Source organism: Larimichthys crocea, chromosome XVII (assembly GCF_000972845.2).
Source record: "Larimichthys crocea isolate SSNF chromosome XVII, L_crocea_2.0, whole genome shotgun sequence".
Taxonomy (NCBI): domain Eukaryota; kingdom Metazoa; phylum Chordata; class Actinopteri; family Sciaenidae; genus Larimichthys; species Larimichthys crocea.
In genome coordinates this window covers 10465014-10484308 of record NC_040027.1, presented here as the reverse complement: position 1 = coordinate 10484308, position 19295 = coordinate 10465014, and the positions used below count along the sequence as shown (strand labels likewise).

Below are 19295 nucleotides of genomic sequence, written 5' to 3'. Positions count from 1 at the left end.
TTCGCTGTCTGATGGCCTGGGGTACAAAGCTGTTTACAGAACCTGGGGTCCTGCACCGAATGCTGCGGAACCTCTTTCCAGAGGCCAGCAGGGAGAAACAGTCCATGATGGGGATGTGAGGAGTCCCTGCTGATGTTTACGGCTCGGGCCATGCAGCGCTTCTGTGCAACATCCTGGATGGAGGGAGAGAACTCCCAATGATGTTCTCGCTGTCCTCACCACTCTCCTCACATTCTTCCAGTCAGAGGCACTACCGACTCCACACCACACAGAGATGCAGTTGGTCAGGATGCTCTCTATGGTGGCTTCTGTAGAATGTAGTGAGGATGGGTGGGGGCAGGTGGGCTCTCCTCATCTTACGCAGGAAGTACATGCGCTGCTGTGCCCTTTTGACCAGTGACGCAGTGTTCATAGACCAGGTAAGGTTGTCTGTGATATGCACCCCCAGGAACTTTGTGCTGCTGACCACCTTCACAGCCGCGTTGTTGATGAGAAGTGGAGCGTGGCTGGGCTGGTACTTCTGAAGTCGACAATGATCTCTTTGGTTTTGTCCACATTCAGGATCAGGCTGTTGTCCCTGCCACCAGCTCACCACACTGCTCCACCTCCTCTCTGTGACCTAAAATAAATTTAATTAAAGTCAGCACTGTCTTCACACTGTGAAAAATCTTCATTAATACTAATCGAGCTAATTCGTATATACAGTATGTACAGTAGCATTATGTTGTTATTCAACATTCTTAGTAGCTGTTTATTTCCCACATCTTTACCTCATATCGCACCTTTTTCTGATTTGTTGTCCAACACTGTCGCAGTTTGCCAGTTAACTTTATTAATTAACATTAAAAACTCGTCAGTGGATAGAAAGTTTGACCAATCATTTAATTCTTTACACATGCAGTTACTCATTTGGCCACTTGGGGACGACAGAAACAAGTTGCAAACATTCATAACAACATCAATCAACCTTTTAAGTTGATGTAATGAAGCAAATTTCTGCTACCAGCAGCTACGGAGTCGATTCTGTGTCCACCTGCTGAACATACGTGTAACACTCACTCTCTTTACGCTCTGTTTTTGGTCTCTTCCGACTCCTGAGGGACATTAACCGGCTCTTGAGCCGCTAAATGTTCCTCTGTGCTCACCAGCTCGGTCTCAAACTGTGCCGGCCTGCTGTTTTGTTGCTGAGCTGACAGTGTACTGTGAGTATTTAGAAAGAACAGCTGCTGCCAGAAACCGAGTCGGATTCAGACAATAATTCTCTCTCTCTTTATCCGATACATTGTTATTATGAAAATATTGATTACAGCCACTTTGAGAAAAAAGCCAAACATTCTCTGCGTCCAGCTTCACAGATGTGAGGACGTGCTGCCTTCCTCTGTTTCATATTATGAACGGATTATCTTTGGGTTTTTGCGCTGGTGCTTGGACAAAACAAGAAATTTGTATTTTCACATATTATGATCAAACAACTAAAAATATGGCCAAACTGTTTGGAGTTGTTTGGACGTGTGTCTGGCAGTCGCACTGGGGAAAACTATCGGAATAAAATTATGCCGTTTTGGACCACTGACTGACCCCTGGCATCGGCTTGGGTACTTGTCAAATTCTCTTAATTTTGATGCCCTGAGTGATGGAGCAGGGCAGCAATGGTGGAGAGATTTGCCACCACCTGTTCACATCAATGCCATCGAGAGAGAGAGAGAGAAGAAAGCAGAGGAGTGAAAAGAGGTAGAGCAGAGTGCCGGGAGGCAGACAGGGACTTTCCAGACTCAGCGGCATAAATCCTGCGTTTGACAGCTAATCTCCAACTCTCAGTCTACCTGTCCTGACACACGCTCTCGCAGCACGTACTTCTCCACACGTGCGTTACCCACCCTCCCACGTCTCCATCTGTCTCGCATCCACCTGATCTGTTTGACTTGTATTTGTTCATTGCCATAGCTGCAGCGGCTTTCCACGTTGAACCGAGCGCAACACGCCTGTAATCAGACCCAAAACAACCCACAGATGATACTATGAGCGTACTGATGAGTAAGCATGAGTCGGGAGGGGATTAGCTGGTGGATGCATGTCATGCCACGCCACGTACAGATCCTCGATTTGTAAAATTAATGTTGTTGAGCGTTTATATTTGCCTTTTATGTTTCAGGTACCGTAGTTTATTATTTTAATCTTATCTTTTAAGCTCCCTCGAATAGATCATCACGTTCTGTAGCCGTCTCTGCACTTCACTGTGTGTGCAAAGATCAGCCACAGTAAAAGAAACACCTGAGCAAATGAGGAAGAAAATCTGCTCTGAAAACACGCCGGTACATTTTATTCTCTGTGTTTCTTGGCAACCGCCTTTCATTCATTTCAGTTTTCATCCCATAGTGAAGTTAAACGTCAACGGGACTGAACCCAAAGATGCGCACATCTTGTCACTTTCAACATTATTTCTCAGTTGGAAATCTGACAGTGTTAGAAACAATAAAACGATGCATTGTCATATTCAGGTCAAGCCTCTTTCAACAACAGGAACTATTCCAGTGCCTTGGAAACCATTTCAGGAACCGTGCCTCAAGTGTCAGAACCGGGGACTTTAATGTAGCCTGTTCTTGGCCCTTAAACAACTCTCTGCAATGGTCCAGGAACTATTATGGTCATGAATGTCATTCATTACAGGATGTTTTTTTTCACTTACCTCGTCAAACAAATGGGTTAGAAACCAACTCGCTTGAACTTGAATTTTTACTTGCCCAAATTGTATAATTTATTAGCGTTTATCCAATAACAACAAAGACTCATGGCTGCCTCGCGTGACGAGCTTAACGAGCCCTTGAAAACAGACTCATCCTCATAATGCAACCTCGTGTTTCCAGCAAAACTGAAGTGCTCACTCGTGCTTCAACTCTTGTTTTACCACTTGCCTGATTGTGGGTGCGCAAACAACGGAGCTAATGAGTGACTGACTTTAACAAAACTAAATGACTACTTCAGCTAAAAAGTCCTTTTTAACCCATTATCCGTCTGCTTTGCCCAAATGGTTCTTTAGATTGAAACAATGATGCGTATGTGTCGACAGTGCACCTTACAATGTTCACTTAATACCCAAGTTCAATCAGGTAGTTTACCATTGTCTAGTGATGCAGAAAATAAGGGTGTGGAAGATGTCGTTGGTGTGCCGTCAGTGATGAATTATCTTGCTATTATTATTACGATGTTTCTAAAATTTAAGTGTCTTAATTGGTTATCGCGACCCCCGTCTGAGCGTCTATCTTCAGTGTTTCATAATCTTTGGCAGAATCGGCGTCCTTGCCTGGTGATTGGGTTTCGAACATAGTCACAGGTGTGGACAGTGGTTTCTTTTTAATTTCAACGTGTGTCTACGTAGGTGGACGTGTTGCCACATGCACATGTGGCGAAACAGTTCTGTCCGTACAGTCGGTGCGGTCAGACGCTTGCATTGGTGGATGATGAAATGAGGACGTACGTGCGTCTCGGAAAAGAATTTATAAATCAACACACAGGTCCTCCAATCCTTTGTTTTTTTTTTAATCATAGCCTATAAACTTCCTTGTGTAACCGGACCATAAAACAACTCGTGTCATTTTAAACAGACTCTCTACTAATAAACTCTCTATGAGGACTTCCTTCTTTCCTTCAGGTGCGCTCTATAATCAAAGCTGCTTAGAGGCTTCTATTGTTTCCGCTTGTCACTGTATTTAATCATCACCCTTCAGGTGTCACCTGTTGAACACAAAGCATTTTAAGAGGTTATTTTTGGAAAGAATGCCTTTTGTATCTATGCGCGTTACCGGAGAATTTCTCAAATGCTTGTGATGTTTGGTACCGGTGGCCGCGATGCTTTTTAGTGGTGAAGTCTCACACGGCCCGATGGCTTCACCTCTAGATTTACCTGTCGGTGGCGCGTAGGTTGGGTGAGTGAGATTGTTATTGAGATCCATTTTAAGAACACCGGGTTCCCAGAGAGAAAACACTGCATCAAACAGCCAAGTCGCGTTCCAGCTGGGTGACGCAATGTCATACTCCTCCGTCCCGCTCTGCCTGTCACTCACTGCTCACCACGTACATACTTACCTGCTCTTCTTTTGAGGTGTATTGTGTCTGCCTCTCGAGGAGGGAAAGGCAAATTGGCACGCTTAAAGGAAAAATAATAGCGCCGTGTTTTTCTAACAGGTGTGTGTGTTTATGCACAGACGAGCTTGAGTGACACAATTTCCAACAAGACAGAACTGGATGCGGAGAGCTTCCCCTTCGAGTTTCATCACAACATGGCAACGCGCGATGATGGAGATGCTCTGTTTAGAGAGTGGGCTGATAGCGTGGGCCTGCATACAGCAACAGTAGCTTAGGCTACAGCAGATTGCTTGTGAAAACATGAAAAATAGTGGAGTGACTGAAAATCATTCGTAACTTAATGATTGATGTTGATGTTTAACCATAATGCGGCTGGCATCATTTATATTTTTGCTCCAGTCTCTTTCTGTAGCATACTGTGCAGTAAGAATTAAAATGCTGCATTTTTCATATTCATCTCTCCATCTCTCTGAAATAGAGAAATAATTTCCTCTAGTTTACAACTGCAACAATTAAGCGATTTTTGAGCAAAAATCCCAAACGTTGGGTCCAGCTTCTCAAGGATTTGTTGCATTTCTCAGTTTCATATCATTTTAAACTGAATATCTTTTTGGTTTTGGAGTGTTGGACAAAACATCTCAAGATGTCAACTTGGACTATTATGAATTGTGATTTGTACCATTTCTGGACATTTCACAGACTAAATGGCGTTCAAATCGAGAGAAAAAAAAAAGAGAAAATAATCATTAGTTACAACCCCAGTCTGGATTAAACCAAAGAAGATTAAGTGTGGAATGTTTTTCTGCAAATATCTTGTCAATGTCCTTTCAGAAAACTGCCAAAATCGCAAAGTAACCGCTGTGTCCTCTCCCAGAGAAATGGCAGCGTTCGTCATCTCTTCAAACATTTTGGATTTTCAAAAATGTGCGAGGGAGGAGCGGTTCGGGAGTGCAAAGCAATGTGCGGTGTCTCCTACCCACAGTCATTGTCAACAAAATAGAATAGAATGTTCGTCGTGCAGCTTTACAATGCAATTAGATTGACGCGATAAGAACGAGAAAGATGCCAAGAAACACATCGGAAGAAAAACACAACGGTGCAGTCATGTAGCTGCATTAGAGTATATGCACTCATAAATGATTGCACCAGAATAAATAATAGTTTTTGCATCGTTTTTGCTTCATTAATCCACATTGTGATCTGCTGAGTGATGGATCTGGCATTGGTGGGGAAGATGCACAGCTTCCTTAGCCTTAGCTAGGCCTCCCAACAGTCAACTAAAGAAGAAAATGTATCCGCAGGAAAGGAATCTGCCGGGCCAACATTTGTGTAAACTGAGGTTTTATATTGCAATAAACAGACCGAGGCAACGGTTAATCTACAAACACTGCACCTAAATCTCACAGACTGCTCCTTTTTATACGCTATGAATGAAAAAACTTCCCAGGCTTCTACTTGGTCTCATCCTTAGCACAGTTGCAGCTGTTGGAGCTGAGAAGTTAAAGGTTTATTGTTACACAAATTACGACCATAGCTTCGTCCAAACCGTTATTCCCACCTTCTGATTGCTGATCCAAAAAAAAGAACATTATCCTCCAATCACGGAGAGGAGCAAGCGCCGCACTGAAGCTTTATGTTTGCAAAGGAAACTAGGGTCTATATCTTGGCTCCTTAATGCAGATGAGTGACACCGCAGTTGAGTTGATGAAAGCGGGGTAATTGATCTGTCTGGCGGTGCGTGGGTTGCCAGGTCGGGTCTAAACCTTTTCTCTCCTGGAGGGAATTCAGCCTGTTTGTCTTTGCCCTGTTAACACACGACTGCTCTAATTTCAGTTGGCCTGTAATGTGATGAGTAAAGGTGTAATTGACTGTGGTTTCTCTCCACAAACCCCCACCCATGCTCATGTACACACATGAAAACACACACACACACTTTCTCTCTCTTCTCCGTCTGTCTGTCTATTTTTATTCTCTTCCATACCTCTTCTTTTCCCTCTCTCAGCCGTCTCCACCTTCAGGGCGTCTTACTGATTTCTTTATTTGGGTGTATGCGGTTGGCAGGACTGTGCCTGAGTTTTGATTGTTTGACAGTCCACAGTAATAAGAAGACAACACCTACTTTCACAAGCTTCATTAATTTCTCTGATATAATGACAATTTACCACAGAGGTCATTAATCTGCTGCGTCAGCAGTGGATTAAAAGCAAGGTTGGCTTCATGTGGAGCTTGTATTGGAATCGAATTTATTATTATTATTATTATTATTATTATTATTATTATTATTATTATTAATATTTACAGTAGAATATAAGTCAGTCTCAATAATTTAGAATTTAAACGATCTATAGCACGAGTTGGGGTGAGATTTGAACTTTCTGGAGTGTAAAAGATGAAAGCATTGTACTTTCAAGGACTTTCACTACTTTTTCATCCTCAGCAGGAAAAGAGAAACAGATACACAAGGCTTATATTTTACAGGAGGGGTTTAAATCAGTTTACATACATACATACATACATTTATGCACAAAAGATTCACTGTAATTTATAGAAGACAGTGCAGCCCAAACACTTTTGATGTCCTTACACAGTTTTCAAGTGATTATTTATTATTATTATTGTTGTTGTTGTTGTTGTTGTTGTTGTTGTTATAAATAATACAGGCTAAGGAAATAGCATTTTTAACTCTGGGTGGAGATGGTTCAGGAAAAATTATTAAGACTTGAAATATATTTGATATCAGACTTTTATTTTCCTTTATTTTACACACAGCTCTTATATGTATTGATTGGTGAACGCCACTACATTATATACACCTGTAAGACACGATAAGGCCGATACATATCAGTGAACAGATATTATTGTTGCATTATTATTGTTAAACAGTATTTATTTTATAATGTGAAACAGAGAAAAAAAAACAAGCTTTAGTGACGTAATAATAATAATGTGACGTGTTCTTAGCTCAGTTAGTCATTAAAGTTAGTTGGACGCATTAAAACATTTACGGAAACAACGATTACTCTTTTGTTGAATATCATCAGATTGTTTTTCTTTCTCTCGAGTGGTTGACTTCTTCTTTTCTTTTAACACAATAGAAGTGTACATTGTTCCACCACACTGTGTATATACATCTTAATGCCTTCATATTATCCTGTGTAGCAGGCAATGCAGGTATGCAGCTCATATTTATACATCTGTCAAGACACACACACACACACACACACACACACCTACATCCACGTCTAGAGTCACATTCCCCAGTTTCAAGCATGCATTTCCACAGGCCCTGTGCGAGCAGGAAAGAAATGAAACCACTAAATACGGCACGTATATCCTGTACGTTTAGAACCTTTTTAAACCGATCGCTTCTTTTTTCTTCTTCTTCTTCTTTCTTTGGGGTCGGCAGCGGACCCCCAATGCTGACAGAGCCTGGCTGACTTCCCAGAACAGAACAATATCTGCCAGGTCGACCGAGGGGCCCAGCAGCCACCCCCCCCAGACACACACACACACACATATATACTACAGCAGTGTACACAAACGTCTGGCCTTTTAAACCGTCAGCGCTCAGGCCTGGCCTTACATAATGACAGAGAATGGAGGCATTAAGGCAATTTGTTTGATTTAAGTTGTCAAGGCGTCCTGGACCCTGCCCTTCTCAGCTGGTTTTGATACCTGGAGTCAGTGTGTGTGTGTGTGTGTGTGTGTGTGTCGCAGACTTCTTTTGGTGTTGGAATAACAAGAGGAATGGAAGGTCTCACACAAAGACAGGAGGACAGAGAAGGGGGGGTATCTGTGAGGGAGGTACTGTAGTAGCATAAATTTAAGGTTTATGAGGTCCAGAGAGAGTGAGCAGTGACGGAGCGGGAGGAGAAATGTGTAAAGGAAGGAAGAGGTGGAGGAGGAGGGGCTCTACAATGACGAAGGAAGACCTGAAGGTGGATGTGAGAGAGTGAGAGAGCTGGGATTACATTATGTCTATGACTGTCCCCACCCCTTCACTGAACATGAAGGCAGGTATTGTCTGTCTGAGCTGCACCAGTCCTGACCTGAACAACCGCAACACGGCACGTTTAGATTCGTCGTCCACTTGCAGATATTTTTTCTTTAAAGATCCCATGTTGTAGAAAGTGAGATTTGCACGTCTAGATATCTAAGAAACAGGAGGGATAGATATTCATATTCAGAGACTTCTGAAAGGTTGTGATGTCACAGTCTCTTGGCTGTGATCCCAGCACGGCCGGCCCACGTTCCAACCATTGTTTTGGCTTTGTTGTTGCTTTAACTTAATTAACACCAAGCGGTGAGTTACGAGACAAAAATGTTGAAGGAATGCTGCACAATCGTCAGACATGATGAAGCCGTCATATCATCCATTCAAGTTTTATAGTTTTCCCTCTGATGACCTCCAGAGCTCTGCCTTTACTCTGTGAATTAACGTTTAACGGAGATGGATGACTTTATTTATTGTTGCTAGAGAAGCTGCTAACTCTTGCATCAGTTGCTATTGGCTTAATTAGCTGCCAACAACAGTTAGAGCTTTCTAGAAACTCCACAAATCGTCAGTCATCAAATGTTTGCTCTGTAAAATGTAATCCGCTTTCACCAAAATCAATGAATAAAGTTGGTTTTGTACAGTCGGCGGTGATTGCTGTCCCCGAGGAACACTCGGCAGGCTTCTGGTGGTTACAGAGAGAGAGAGGGGTCTTTTTAAAACTGAAGAGCTGTGAACTGTAAATCTTGAAAAGCTGCTTTAGTGGAATCCAAGAATAAAAAATGTAGATCCCCTTTTAATTAAAGTACAATTTCAAGTCGACAGATTATAAAAGGGCAACCTGGAGGTCAGTGAAACATGAAGACATCAACAGCTGATGATTGGTCAACAGTCAAACTTTCCTCTCACATCTCAATTGACATCGTACATGTAGATATCGTAACACTCATTATATTCAGTTTTCATTGAGTCTCATTGGCAGTCTTTACTCAGCCGGTCAGTTTTGAGGCTTCGGTTTGTTGTGAGGTCGAATCGGTTCTTCGGGTACTGCTGTTACTGCGTCCACCTCTTGTGTTTGCCGCACTTTCACCGCAGAAACCGTTCTTATGTACCGTACGGTACGTCCCGGTGTCTGAAGCGTCCCCTCACCTCACCCTTCTCTTGTAAATGTAAATGAAAATGCCAGAATGCAAAGCAAAAGCATGAGTGGAGCGTCACAGGTAATTACACTGAGCCCCGGAGTGTAATTGAACCTGATCAAACCTGCTCCCTGTGTGTGTGTGTGTGTCAGTGCATGTGTGTTACACGAGTGTGTATGGACTTTGAGTGGAATAGAGGCCCAGTGTTCTTTGGTCCCAGCTTTAAATAAGGGGTCTTTATCTGCCCGCTGGTGTGGAAGCACTAAAGGGCCAAAGCGTTTCCTCCTCCGTACAGACGTGGCTCATGCCGCTCGCTCCAGGTGTGGTGACCACTAACCGGCACGGCTTTTAACCGTCACGCCTGATTTGGAGCCTGAGGCCAACCTGGCAGTCGCACAAGCACACACAGTCCAAGTACACAGCGTCATGCACGCACACATCCATTTCTAATTTAAACTTAACTTTAAATCCCCCCCAAGTGTTCATGAACCCCCCCCCGCCTCTTGGCCTTCATCAGTGGAAACATGGATTCTGGGAGTTGGAGTATTTAGTTTGAGATATGAGGTTTCTGATTGGCTCCGATGGGCCCCAGAAACGTGTTCCCCAATTAGGTTCTCCATCATTGTTGCTGCCTTTTATGGATTTTGTGTGAATTATGATGTGAGTGAAGATGTGATGTAACTATGTGACCTTTAGCTGAGTTACTCACTTTGGTTTGAGCTTTACTACTGTAACTCATTCACATGCTGATGATTTCAAAGTGGTATTTCTTAATTAAATGAATTAAATAACATGAGACTTTGCCACCAGACATTGGCTGATGTGACAATACTGATACCTCAAAATTCAGTTATGGCCGACCCGATAAATGCTCATTTTTCAGTATTTTTACAGATTTACTTGAAGAACTTTGAGTGATTTAAACCACAAAAGATAAAAACTATTGGTGATATTTTCATTTGCTTTAAAGAAAGTAATTAAAATACACGAAATTAAAACATTGACTGTAGCAGAATTATTTTAAATTTTCAGAAATCGTAGCTTACAGTATTTGCATTTGAACGTTTTACTTACTTAAAGTCTTTTATTTATTTACATAACTAAGACAAAGGACATTCTGTGCACAGGCCTCATGAATAGCTATGCAAACTGTGTGGCAATGCAAAGCCTGACTGTTGTGTTATCATTTATCTGTCACCAGGATTACATCAGATCAGAACTTGATGCCTGAAGTTTAAAGATCTTAAATCAAAGTTTTAACTACCAAAAGACACAAAACCAAATCTCACGTCTCAAGTTTGCAGAGTCTGCCTTAAATAACCAGCGTCCCTTTCTTCATTTGTATTGACAAATAAAGGAAATGTTCCCATCATTTGCCTTTTTATTAAATTTCTCTCTTTCCGTCTTTCGTAGGTCTCCTTCGATTTGGCCGAGTACACCGCCAACGTGGACGGCGTCGGCACGCTTCGTCTCTTGGACGCCATTAAGACGTGCGGCCTGACCAACAGCGTCAAATTCTACCAGGCCTCCACGAGTGAGCTGTACGGCAAAGTCCAGGAGATCCCTCAGAAGGAAACGACGCCCTTCTACCCTCGCTCACCTTACGGTAAGACACACACACACACACACAGATTACCTATCATCTTCTACCTTGTCAATGATGGCGTATGGCCAAGTAAGGGAATACAAACTCAGGTTGTGTGTGTGTGTGTGTGTGTGTGTGTGTGTGTGTGTGTGTGATTAAGTGAACAGGGCGGGCAGAGGGGCTTCAGTGCTCAGGCAGAGTTTGAGCTCTCCACACACCCCGAGGCCAAACGTCTGACTTGAAGACTGGAGTGGCTCTCGTTTTAACAAAGACACCTTTATATCCACAGCACTCAGCACTCACTTTCAACACACACTCACTCTTACACACACACACACACACACACACACACACGCAGGCTATACACGTGTGTGAGCGATCGGGTTTCATGTTCTCTGTTGTCTATATGCTCTCCTCACTGACACTTTCCCCATCTGTCAGCGCTCAATCTGAGGCTGCATGGGAGGCACATACCATCACGAGGAGGGCTGCTCCTCTATTAATTAGAGAAGAAAGAAGGGGGAGGCGAGTGGGGGCTGGTGTTGCCACGGTGACCTCCCTCAACCTCCACCGTACATCCTGACCTACAGCTTAATCAACGGGCGCCTCCCTTTTTCGCTCGCTCTGGTATTCCCCTCATCCCAGTCGAATGGGAGGAGGAGGAGGAGGAAGATGGTGAGAGGGAAAGAGCGGAGAACTTTTTGTACAGGCCTGCTTTTGGTCAATCAGCAGGAGTCTGCGGTTCACGTTCTTGACGGTGAAATATGATCCGCGGCACCGCAGTGTTCAGCTATGACATGTAGAGTAGTTACAACACAGAATCTGTCTCTTTTTATGTGTTTTTTTTTTGTCTGCAGCTTTGAGGAGAGACCATCACTGTTTCACTGTCTGCTTAAATTGTAATGAGACTTGAACCGTGTTAAAAGCTGAATGAGTCAATAAAAGCATCACACGAGTGTGAAAAGTTGGATCCGGAAAGATCTCTTCACTTTTACTAATGTGCTTCTGTCACCGCCGCTCTCTCCTCTCAGGTGCCGCGAAGCTCTATGCCTACTGGATCGTGGTGAACTTTCGAGAGGCCTACGACATGTTCGCTGTCAACGGGATCCTCTTTAACCACGAGAGCCCGAGGAGAGGTGAGCTCACAGCACGACACGCATCCTGCTGGCCCATGTCGCCACAAAGATGGGTTGTCTTTTTTTCTCTTGATGTGGAAGTTGGTTTTGTTGCAGCATCTGATAGTAATAGACGAGAAAGAGAGGAGAATACACGTCTCAAAGAGCATTAACGCAATGTCACATCAGGGCACGGCAGTGGTTTTGATTTAAACTGATAAAAAAAAGGTTCTTTTAACTCAGTTAATCCTGTCCTTAAACATAATATCAAGATCCAGTTCTAGTCTAAGGCCACAATATATGTCATTGAGCATTTTCTGTATAGGAACTTCAGAACTTGGTATCACAGAGACACAGTTTAAAGCACAGCAGCTCGAATTTTTGTGCCATGGCGACAATAATTTTATGATACAACCCTGATTCTAAAAAAAAAAATTTGGGGCACTGTGTCAAATGTAAATTTAGTCCAGAAGACACAACGTCCATGATTTCCAAAAACAATTTCAAATGTGGACTCTGTTTCAGACCACAGCACGCTTTTCCACTTTCCGTCAGTCCATCTCAGATGAGCTCGGGCCCACAGAGGTTGGCGCTCTTTACTGGATGTTGTTGATATCTTTCCTTCTCTTCCCATGGTAGAATCTTAGCTCGCATCTGTAGACGACATAGCGATGAAACCGCGTTCAACGACAACGGTTTTCTGGAGTGTTCCTGAACCCATGTAGTATCCAATCAAGTCAGTTTTTTATTGCAGTACTGAAGGATCAAAGGTCACAAGCATCGGTGAACCTCGCCCCATATTTGCTTACGAAGGACTGAACATATCGAGGATGACCCAGTTTCATACCCAGTCACCATACTAGTTACCTGTGGAATGATCCAAACAGGTGTTTCACAACTTTCCCAGTATTTTGTTCTTTGGAATCTGGGTTGTACGTGTAATATTAAAACGATTCCCAGAACTGCTGTGGATGTTATCTGATGGCCTGTTAATGAACGTTTGATCGGATCGTGTCATACATCAATTTTTTTTTGTGCAATTCAAAAATGAAGTTTGAGCAACAGGCTAAACCCACAATAAAGCAGTGAGACAGAAGGTAAACCACTGCTGGATTGTGTAAAAAGTATTCAATTACATGCTCTATATAAAGTCATATTCATTCACCGGCGGAGCCTGGGTTCTCATAACTACTTGACACATACTCACACACATTCTGACACATAGCGAGGTGGGTTGTGGTGACATTTTTAATATGTGCTCAGAGCCCTGAGGGTCGCAGGCGCTGGTTTAACCCGATTTACACGCCACCGCGACCCAAAATGAATACCACATGACTGCCGCTCCGGCGCTGCACCCAGGTCAGCCGCTCAGGTGTTTATGATTTATCCCCTAATGAAGGCCCTGGCCACGACCCCAGCCAAGGTCAGAGGTCAGCCAGTAAACCCTAATGGGTTACCACAGACAGATAGGTGTGGGAACTGGTGTAGTTTACAGCCCAGTTGAGTAAAGACGGTGTGGTCGCCATCGAACGTCTTCTAATGGAGAATTAGTTGACGTAGTCGACCGGGGAATGATGTGTGATGCGGACAAGCGAGTCGGATGACAGGAGGATCATTTGTCAGTCAACAGCAAATTAATCTAGAGCAGTTATAATAATTGGTTAATCCGCTGGGTCATCCATCAAACATCTCTCTCGTTTCCAGCCTCTTGAATTCAAAGATTCGCTGCCTTTTGGTGAACTGAATATTTTTGGAAAGCGCTCAGACAAAATGTCACTGGAAACTTTATCACTGTTTTTTTGACATTTTTTTTAATCAGCTAATCGAAATAATATTCAGCAGGGTCATCGATCATGAAAATAATGATCATTCGCAGCTGTAGAGATAAACGAACGGGCTGAACGAGAGGCTCGTGTCCTTTTCCACACGTACACACCGTGACCTTATAAGGACAAAGCTCGCTGCCCACTCGATAACACGTCGGCCCTTGGTCAGCTCTTTCTCATCTGTCTCTGACTCTGTTTCTATCTTTTCATTCTTGCCACACACACACAACCTTCCTCTTTCTTGCTCCATCCCATGTTCTCCTGCTCCTTTTTTTTTTTTCTTTCTCCACAGTCAGCATTTCTCCAGCAGGCCATTGGGTTTACCCCTGCCACTTCTATTCTCAGAGTTACGGCTGTTGTTGCTCATAAAGCAGGAACGCTGCGCTGTGATGTGGCCAGATGTCCCACGGCTGCCTTGCACAACCCAGTGTGGCGCTTGTGTTGGCTGGATTGGCCAGTGTTTACCCAGGCCCCCGGGGCCCGTTGTGACCCTGCCGCTGCCGCACTGAGGGGGCGTTTGGCCGTGTACTCCGTCACCCACAGGAGGGTTTTAGAGGGGAGGAGCTGGTGCTTTTAGCTTCAAAACTCACCCATTTTTTTTTCATTGTTGGAGTATATTGTAGGTTGTACTGTAAATTACAGCGTGTGCTGTAAAATTACACAGTGTGACATACTTACATAACTACTATACTACTGATACGTGTTACTGTACAGAGAGTTTACACATGTTTTCACATACTTAACGTCATTCTGTATTCTAATGTACCACTTCTACATTGTATACTAATTATAGTGTGTTTTATTGTCCCACTAGAAAAAGGTAAAACACAGTAAATGCACACTAACACACATCCTAAAAATTCCTTATTTTTGAGCAGTAATATTATTTTAAGTGACACGCTTCATCGTGGGTTGTTCAACAAGAAACTGAAATGGTAGCAGAGAAAAAAAATAGACTGTAGTGAAATGATTCCAGTAACCACTCCAAAAACGAAACCATGAACCAAAAGTTTACTTTGTTATTTATGTTTCTTGAGTTTAAAACGGTTACTGGTGTCCTCTCTGGTTTTTTTTTTTTTACATCTTTGTATTTTAGACACAGATGGATCAACATCGGTTTATTTCACATTATTGTACATGGTTTACTTGATCGTTTAAAGGGGACATATTGTCACTTTTTTCAGCAGGTCTCTTTATAAGCCCCCTGCCTCAGAGGACCTAAGACAGTTTATCTTTGATGCAAAGTCCCAGCTACAGTTGGCTTCGTGTTTATTTTGTCCGATTACTTACTCTAATTACATACTCTAAAAACGACTAGTTAGCGTTTACTTGGCGCCAACAGCTGTTTAGTGACTGGTATTTATTTGCTCCGCTAACGGCAGCCTCTTTGTTTTCAGGGTCTGACTCCGGTTAAAACAGGTTGCTACGGTACTTTTTCCACCGGCAGCCAGCCACGTTTCTCCAAGTCTCTCGAGCTCTTCTGTTGTCATGGCAGCCTGACGCCGAACTCGGGTCGGCACGCCAGGTGCAACGAGCCAGAAGTTCATTAGAACAGACACTGAAACCGACATGTTTGTGATTGCGATTGGGGAACTATATAGTTGGTGAATAAATGTAAGACCTCAGCAGTTATGAGGGAGAACGACGGCAGTGGCTACCGTGGTTAAAAAAAATAAAACTCAAACATTCACAGGAGTAAAAACTACACCAAAAATAATGATTAAAATATAATCTATAAATTACCTGCACTGTGCAGCGCCTTTGCTTCTTCGCCAGAACAATGACCAAAGAAGATATAGGTCAGGGGTCGGCAAATAAGTTTGGACAATTTTTTTTCCATCGCGGGCCATGACCATGCTTTCCTACTGTTTCCTACCTAACGTTATTTAACTTTAAAAATGCATTTAATTTAATTTAAAACATTAATTTGCTTCCATGTGCTGTTATTACGCCTACTGCCGTAACTAACGTATACAGCAGCGCAGATCTGTTTCCCCATGCCGCTGATGTGCATTCACATTTTTTAGGCTATTTGATATTTGAGCCGACCTTGTTCGGTTTTGTTTTTTATTTAATGAAACATATTTGTTCACGTTGTCCGTTGCAAGAGGGACACAGGACACTTTTACTTTCCACAGGTTACAGCGCACGCACATGCCAATCATTGTTCCAACCTGTGCGTCAAGTAAAGAGGCTGCGAGGACGTTCTGGCTGCTGTCACGTTACTTATCAGCTGCTTTGCAATAAATGTTGTGAAATCTGTGGAATTGTTGTATTTTTGACAGAAAACATGAGGTTTAAAAGTATATTGAAATATATATATATTAAAATAAAATCAATGTCCTTAGAGCGGGCCAGATATAATTGATGGCGGGCCAGTTTTGGCCCGCGGGCCGTTAATTGCCGACCCCTGATATAGGTGTTGCCTAACTCCAGAGGAATTCTCATCTCATCTGTTCTCAGCCACGCCCTGAGCAGCTCTGTTTTTTTTTTTTTTTGTTGCTATTTCTGAACACAGTCCCTACGTCTGTTCACATACTTGTGGCGGAGAGATAAAATATACCTGTCTGCCGCCCTTCCTGTCCGGTTCACGTACGACGTACCTCTGAATAATTAGTCACTAACGAGGGGTAGGAAGTCGATTTTGTCAGTTTCAGCAGCTCTGACATCACTGCACTCCCACACACACACACACACACACACAGGAAAGGCCGTGATGTCATTGTCGCGGGGTGCCAGCAGGCTGTGAATGTGTCTATGTTTGGGAAACAAATAGATGTTTGCCTTTATGAGGGAGTTTTTCCTCCTTTTTTTTTAGAAGCAAACATGCTCTAATGGTGCTAAAATGACCCACCAGCGGCCAATCATCTCGGCGGCGCAGCATGGCGTGGTGTGGTGTGTCACATAGGATGGTCTGGCGGCTGCTGGGGAATGGCTGGCGAGGCAAGAAAGAAGCCTAACACCAGTTTCCCCTCAGACTTACTGTCACTGTGTCGAGTTCAACAAGGAGCTCTGTCTTCCACCACAGCGCACCAGGATGACTCAATCCAAGCAGGAATGTGCTTCTTGGTTTCTCTTAAACTTCTCGTAAACACCTGAGCGCTCCGCCAATAAACAGCCGATCTCTCTATTGTCCGGCAGCGATTTTAAACAGGTCGGATTTTGGACGGTCGGGCGAAGGGGAAAAATATCCCGGTGGAATTCCAGCATGAAGCAAAGCAAACAGAAGCCGGCATGTGCCCGGCCGGTTCACACCGCGGATAGCTTCTTTTCTGGTTAGCTCAGTCGTCAGCCATAACAAACAGCCCTCACACCGACTCTGAAGAGGGGGATTAACGTTAGCAGGGGTGCTAAATACACTCCATATTGCTCTGACATATGAGACAGTGCAGTACTCCGCAGTCTCTTGGCGAGAGTAATCAGTGGTGAAACCTGTGCAAATAACCAGCTCGCGTATTTATTTGGTCATCGCATTCAACAAACACCAGAACTCCCAAAAAAAATCCAATTTTAACAAAAAAAGTTAAAGTTAATTTTGGAGTTATTAACAGTCTGTGGATCTAAGGCTCTGCAGTAAATCAGTGCAGTAATATGTTGTGTGTGTGTTGCTACTACTGACCAGCTCCAGTTGTAGGCTAATTCCCTGGTTTATTTGGGGAAGTCCCATCCATCTCTCCACCCTGAGAGCTCTGTGGTTCACGCTTGGCGGTATAGAATAATATACTGTTATGTTAGGAGAGAAGACCGGTTAGCATTGGGGAAGTTAGAAAAGCACTGCCAAAGTCAATGCTGCCCCCTCAAATACTGACACATATACAAGCCGGCTGAGCCTCTACATGCCTCGGCTTCATCTTTCTGCTTTCGTTGAGGTCGAGTCCAAAAGGTCAGATCGCATGATAGATTTGTAAGAGGAGATGTTTTCCATTTATTGGGGATGGTTATTTTCAAGAGAAATCTTCAGGAATGACTCGGTCAGAGGGCGTAGAGGGGATTTGGCGGTATCTCGAAAGGCAGAACTTGGGAAGTGGGAACTTTTTTGTTTTGTTTTGTTTTTCGGTCTTTCGTTTCGTCGGGTGTTGATGAGAGAGGACCTGAGTGAGAGCAGTCTAAACATCAGCTGAACTGTGGCCAGGTGAAGAGCGCCGTCTGACGCTCCAAAACAGAGCTGATGATAGATTCCTGTTCTTCCGCCACGCCTTCCACCGCTTTGTCACGTAGCCGCTAAAGTGCTTCCCACCGGTCTCGGCCTACCTTGTCACGTAGCCGCTAAGGTGCTTCCCACCCGGCTCGGCGTACCTTGTCTTTAAACGCGTCACGTGGTCGTTTAGATTTCTGACTTCACTCATCCCCTCAGCCGCCTTTTTTAAAAAAAATCTGTGTTTGTTGTCCCGGATCACCATGGTGACCAAGAATCTCGTTGACAGACTGCTCACTTTGAGTGACGCTAATTGCAGCACGAGTTTTAGGGCACCCCCGTCGCCTTCCTCAGCCCTTTTCCAGGATTTCTCAGAAAGCTCCGAGCTCTGCGGGGGGGGGGCGGTTGAACCCTGACAAATGTTGCTTTACCATCGTTTGATTTACTCGAAGCGTCGAATGCTGCCAGACACAGTTACGTATTTGTTTTCGATACTAGGTTGAAACAGTTTTTCATTCGCCCTGGTGGAGGTGGTGCTGTCAGCGTTTTGAACTCAAGAAAAACAAGTATCACCTACTCCCCTCTTTTTCTCCACACCCTCCCTTTCTTTCCACACACCTTTGCACAACCTGCGCTGTCCATCCATTTCTGTTGCATCAACCCTAATTTAAAAAAAGAAAAAAGGACTTCATCTGTCTTTGTCTTCTTAAACCCACCAGGAACATCTGAGCCCTCCTTGCATCACATTTCTTTCTCTCTCTCTCTCTCTCTGTCTCTGCACCCTCCCTGTCAGTTGAGTCAGCCTCAGAACGAGGGCAACAGTCTGTCAGGTGTGAATAGACGCTGTGTTGGCTGGGGCTGAGCGCATGACCTCTCTTGGATGTAACACAAATATTCTCTCTCGGTTGAAGCTCCAGAGATCAGTCAGAATGTGAATTGTGCAATAACGGCGATGGCAGACACTGACGGGTCTTTGGCCTGGGTGGAATTTGGCCAACCCCCCCCTGACTCGGTGAAGATTCCTCCTTCTGCAGAATCACTTAGTATTCCTGCAAGTCAGGTATCATGTGCATAACTCAGCACAGATAAAGAAGATACGTACGAGATCCGAGACGAGGACGCGTTCGTTTCAGATGTAAACACGGCTCGACCTAAATCCTGAAATGTGTGGGAGTGAAGACAAAAATTAAGGGTTTGCATTTTTCACTTCAAATCTAGCACAAAGCATTTCACTCCTCTAGGCCATTGCTCAAAGACAGAGTGGGATTATTGGATTTGCAGTTCTGGTTGAATGCCAAAACAGGTGTGTAAACCCTGTGTTGAGGTAACCTGAGGGTTTCTATTACAACTGTGGCAATCAAAATAAAGTCTAGGCTATTCTTTTTTTCTTTTTCTCAGATCGTGGCTAGTTCAGACAA

General features: G+C 43.7%; 1 protein-coding gene across 1 annotated transcript in view; it reads left to right on the top strand.

The window, feature by feature from the left end:
- Positions 1–19295, top strand: part of gmds (GDP-mannose 4,6-dehydratase) — a 164297-nt gene that overhangs the window by 43877 nt on the left and 101125 nt on the right. The window contains exons 5-6 of the mRNA XM_027290046.1: positions 10630–10822; positions 11833–11937. Coding sequence (XP_027145847.1) covers positions 10630–10822; positions 11833–11937 — 298 coding nt within the window. The remainder of the gene's footprint in view (positions 1–10629; positions 10823–11832; positions 11938–19295) is intronic.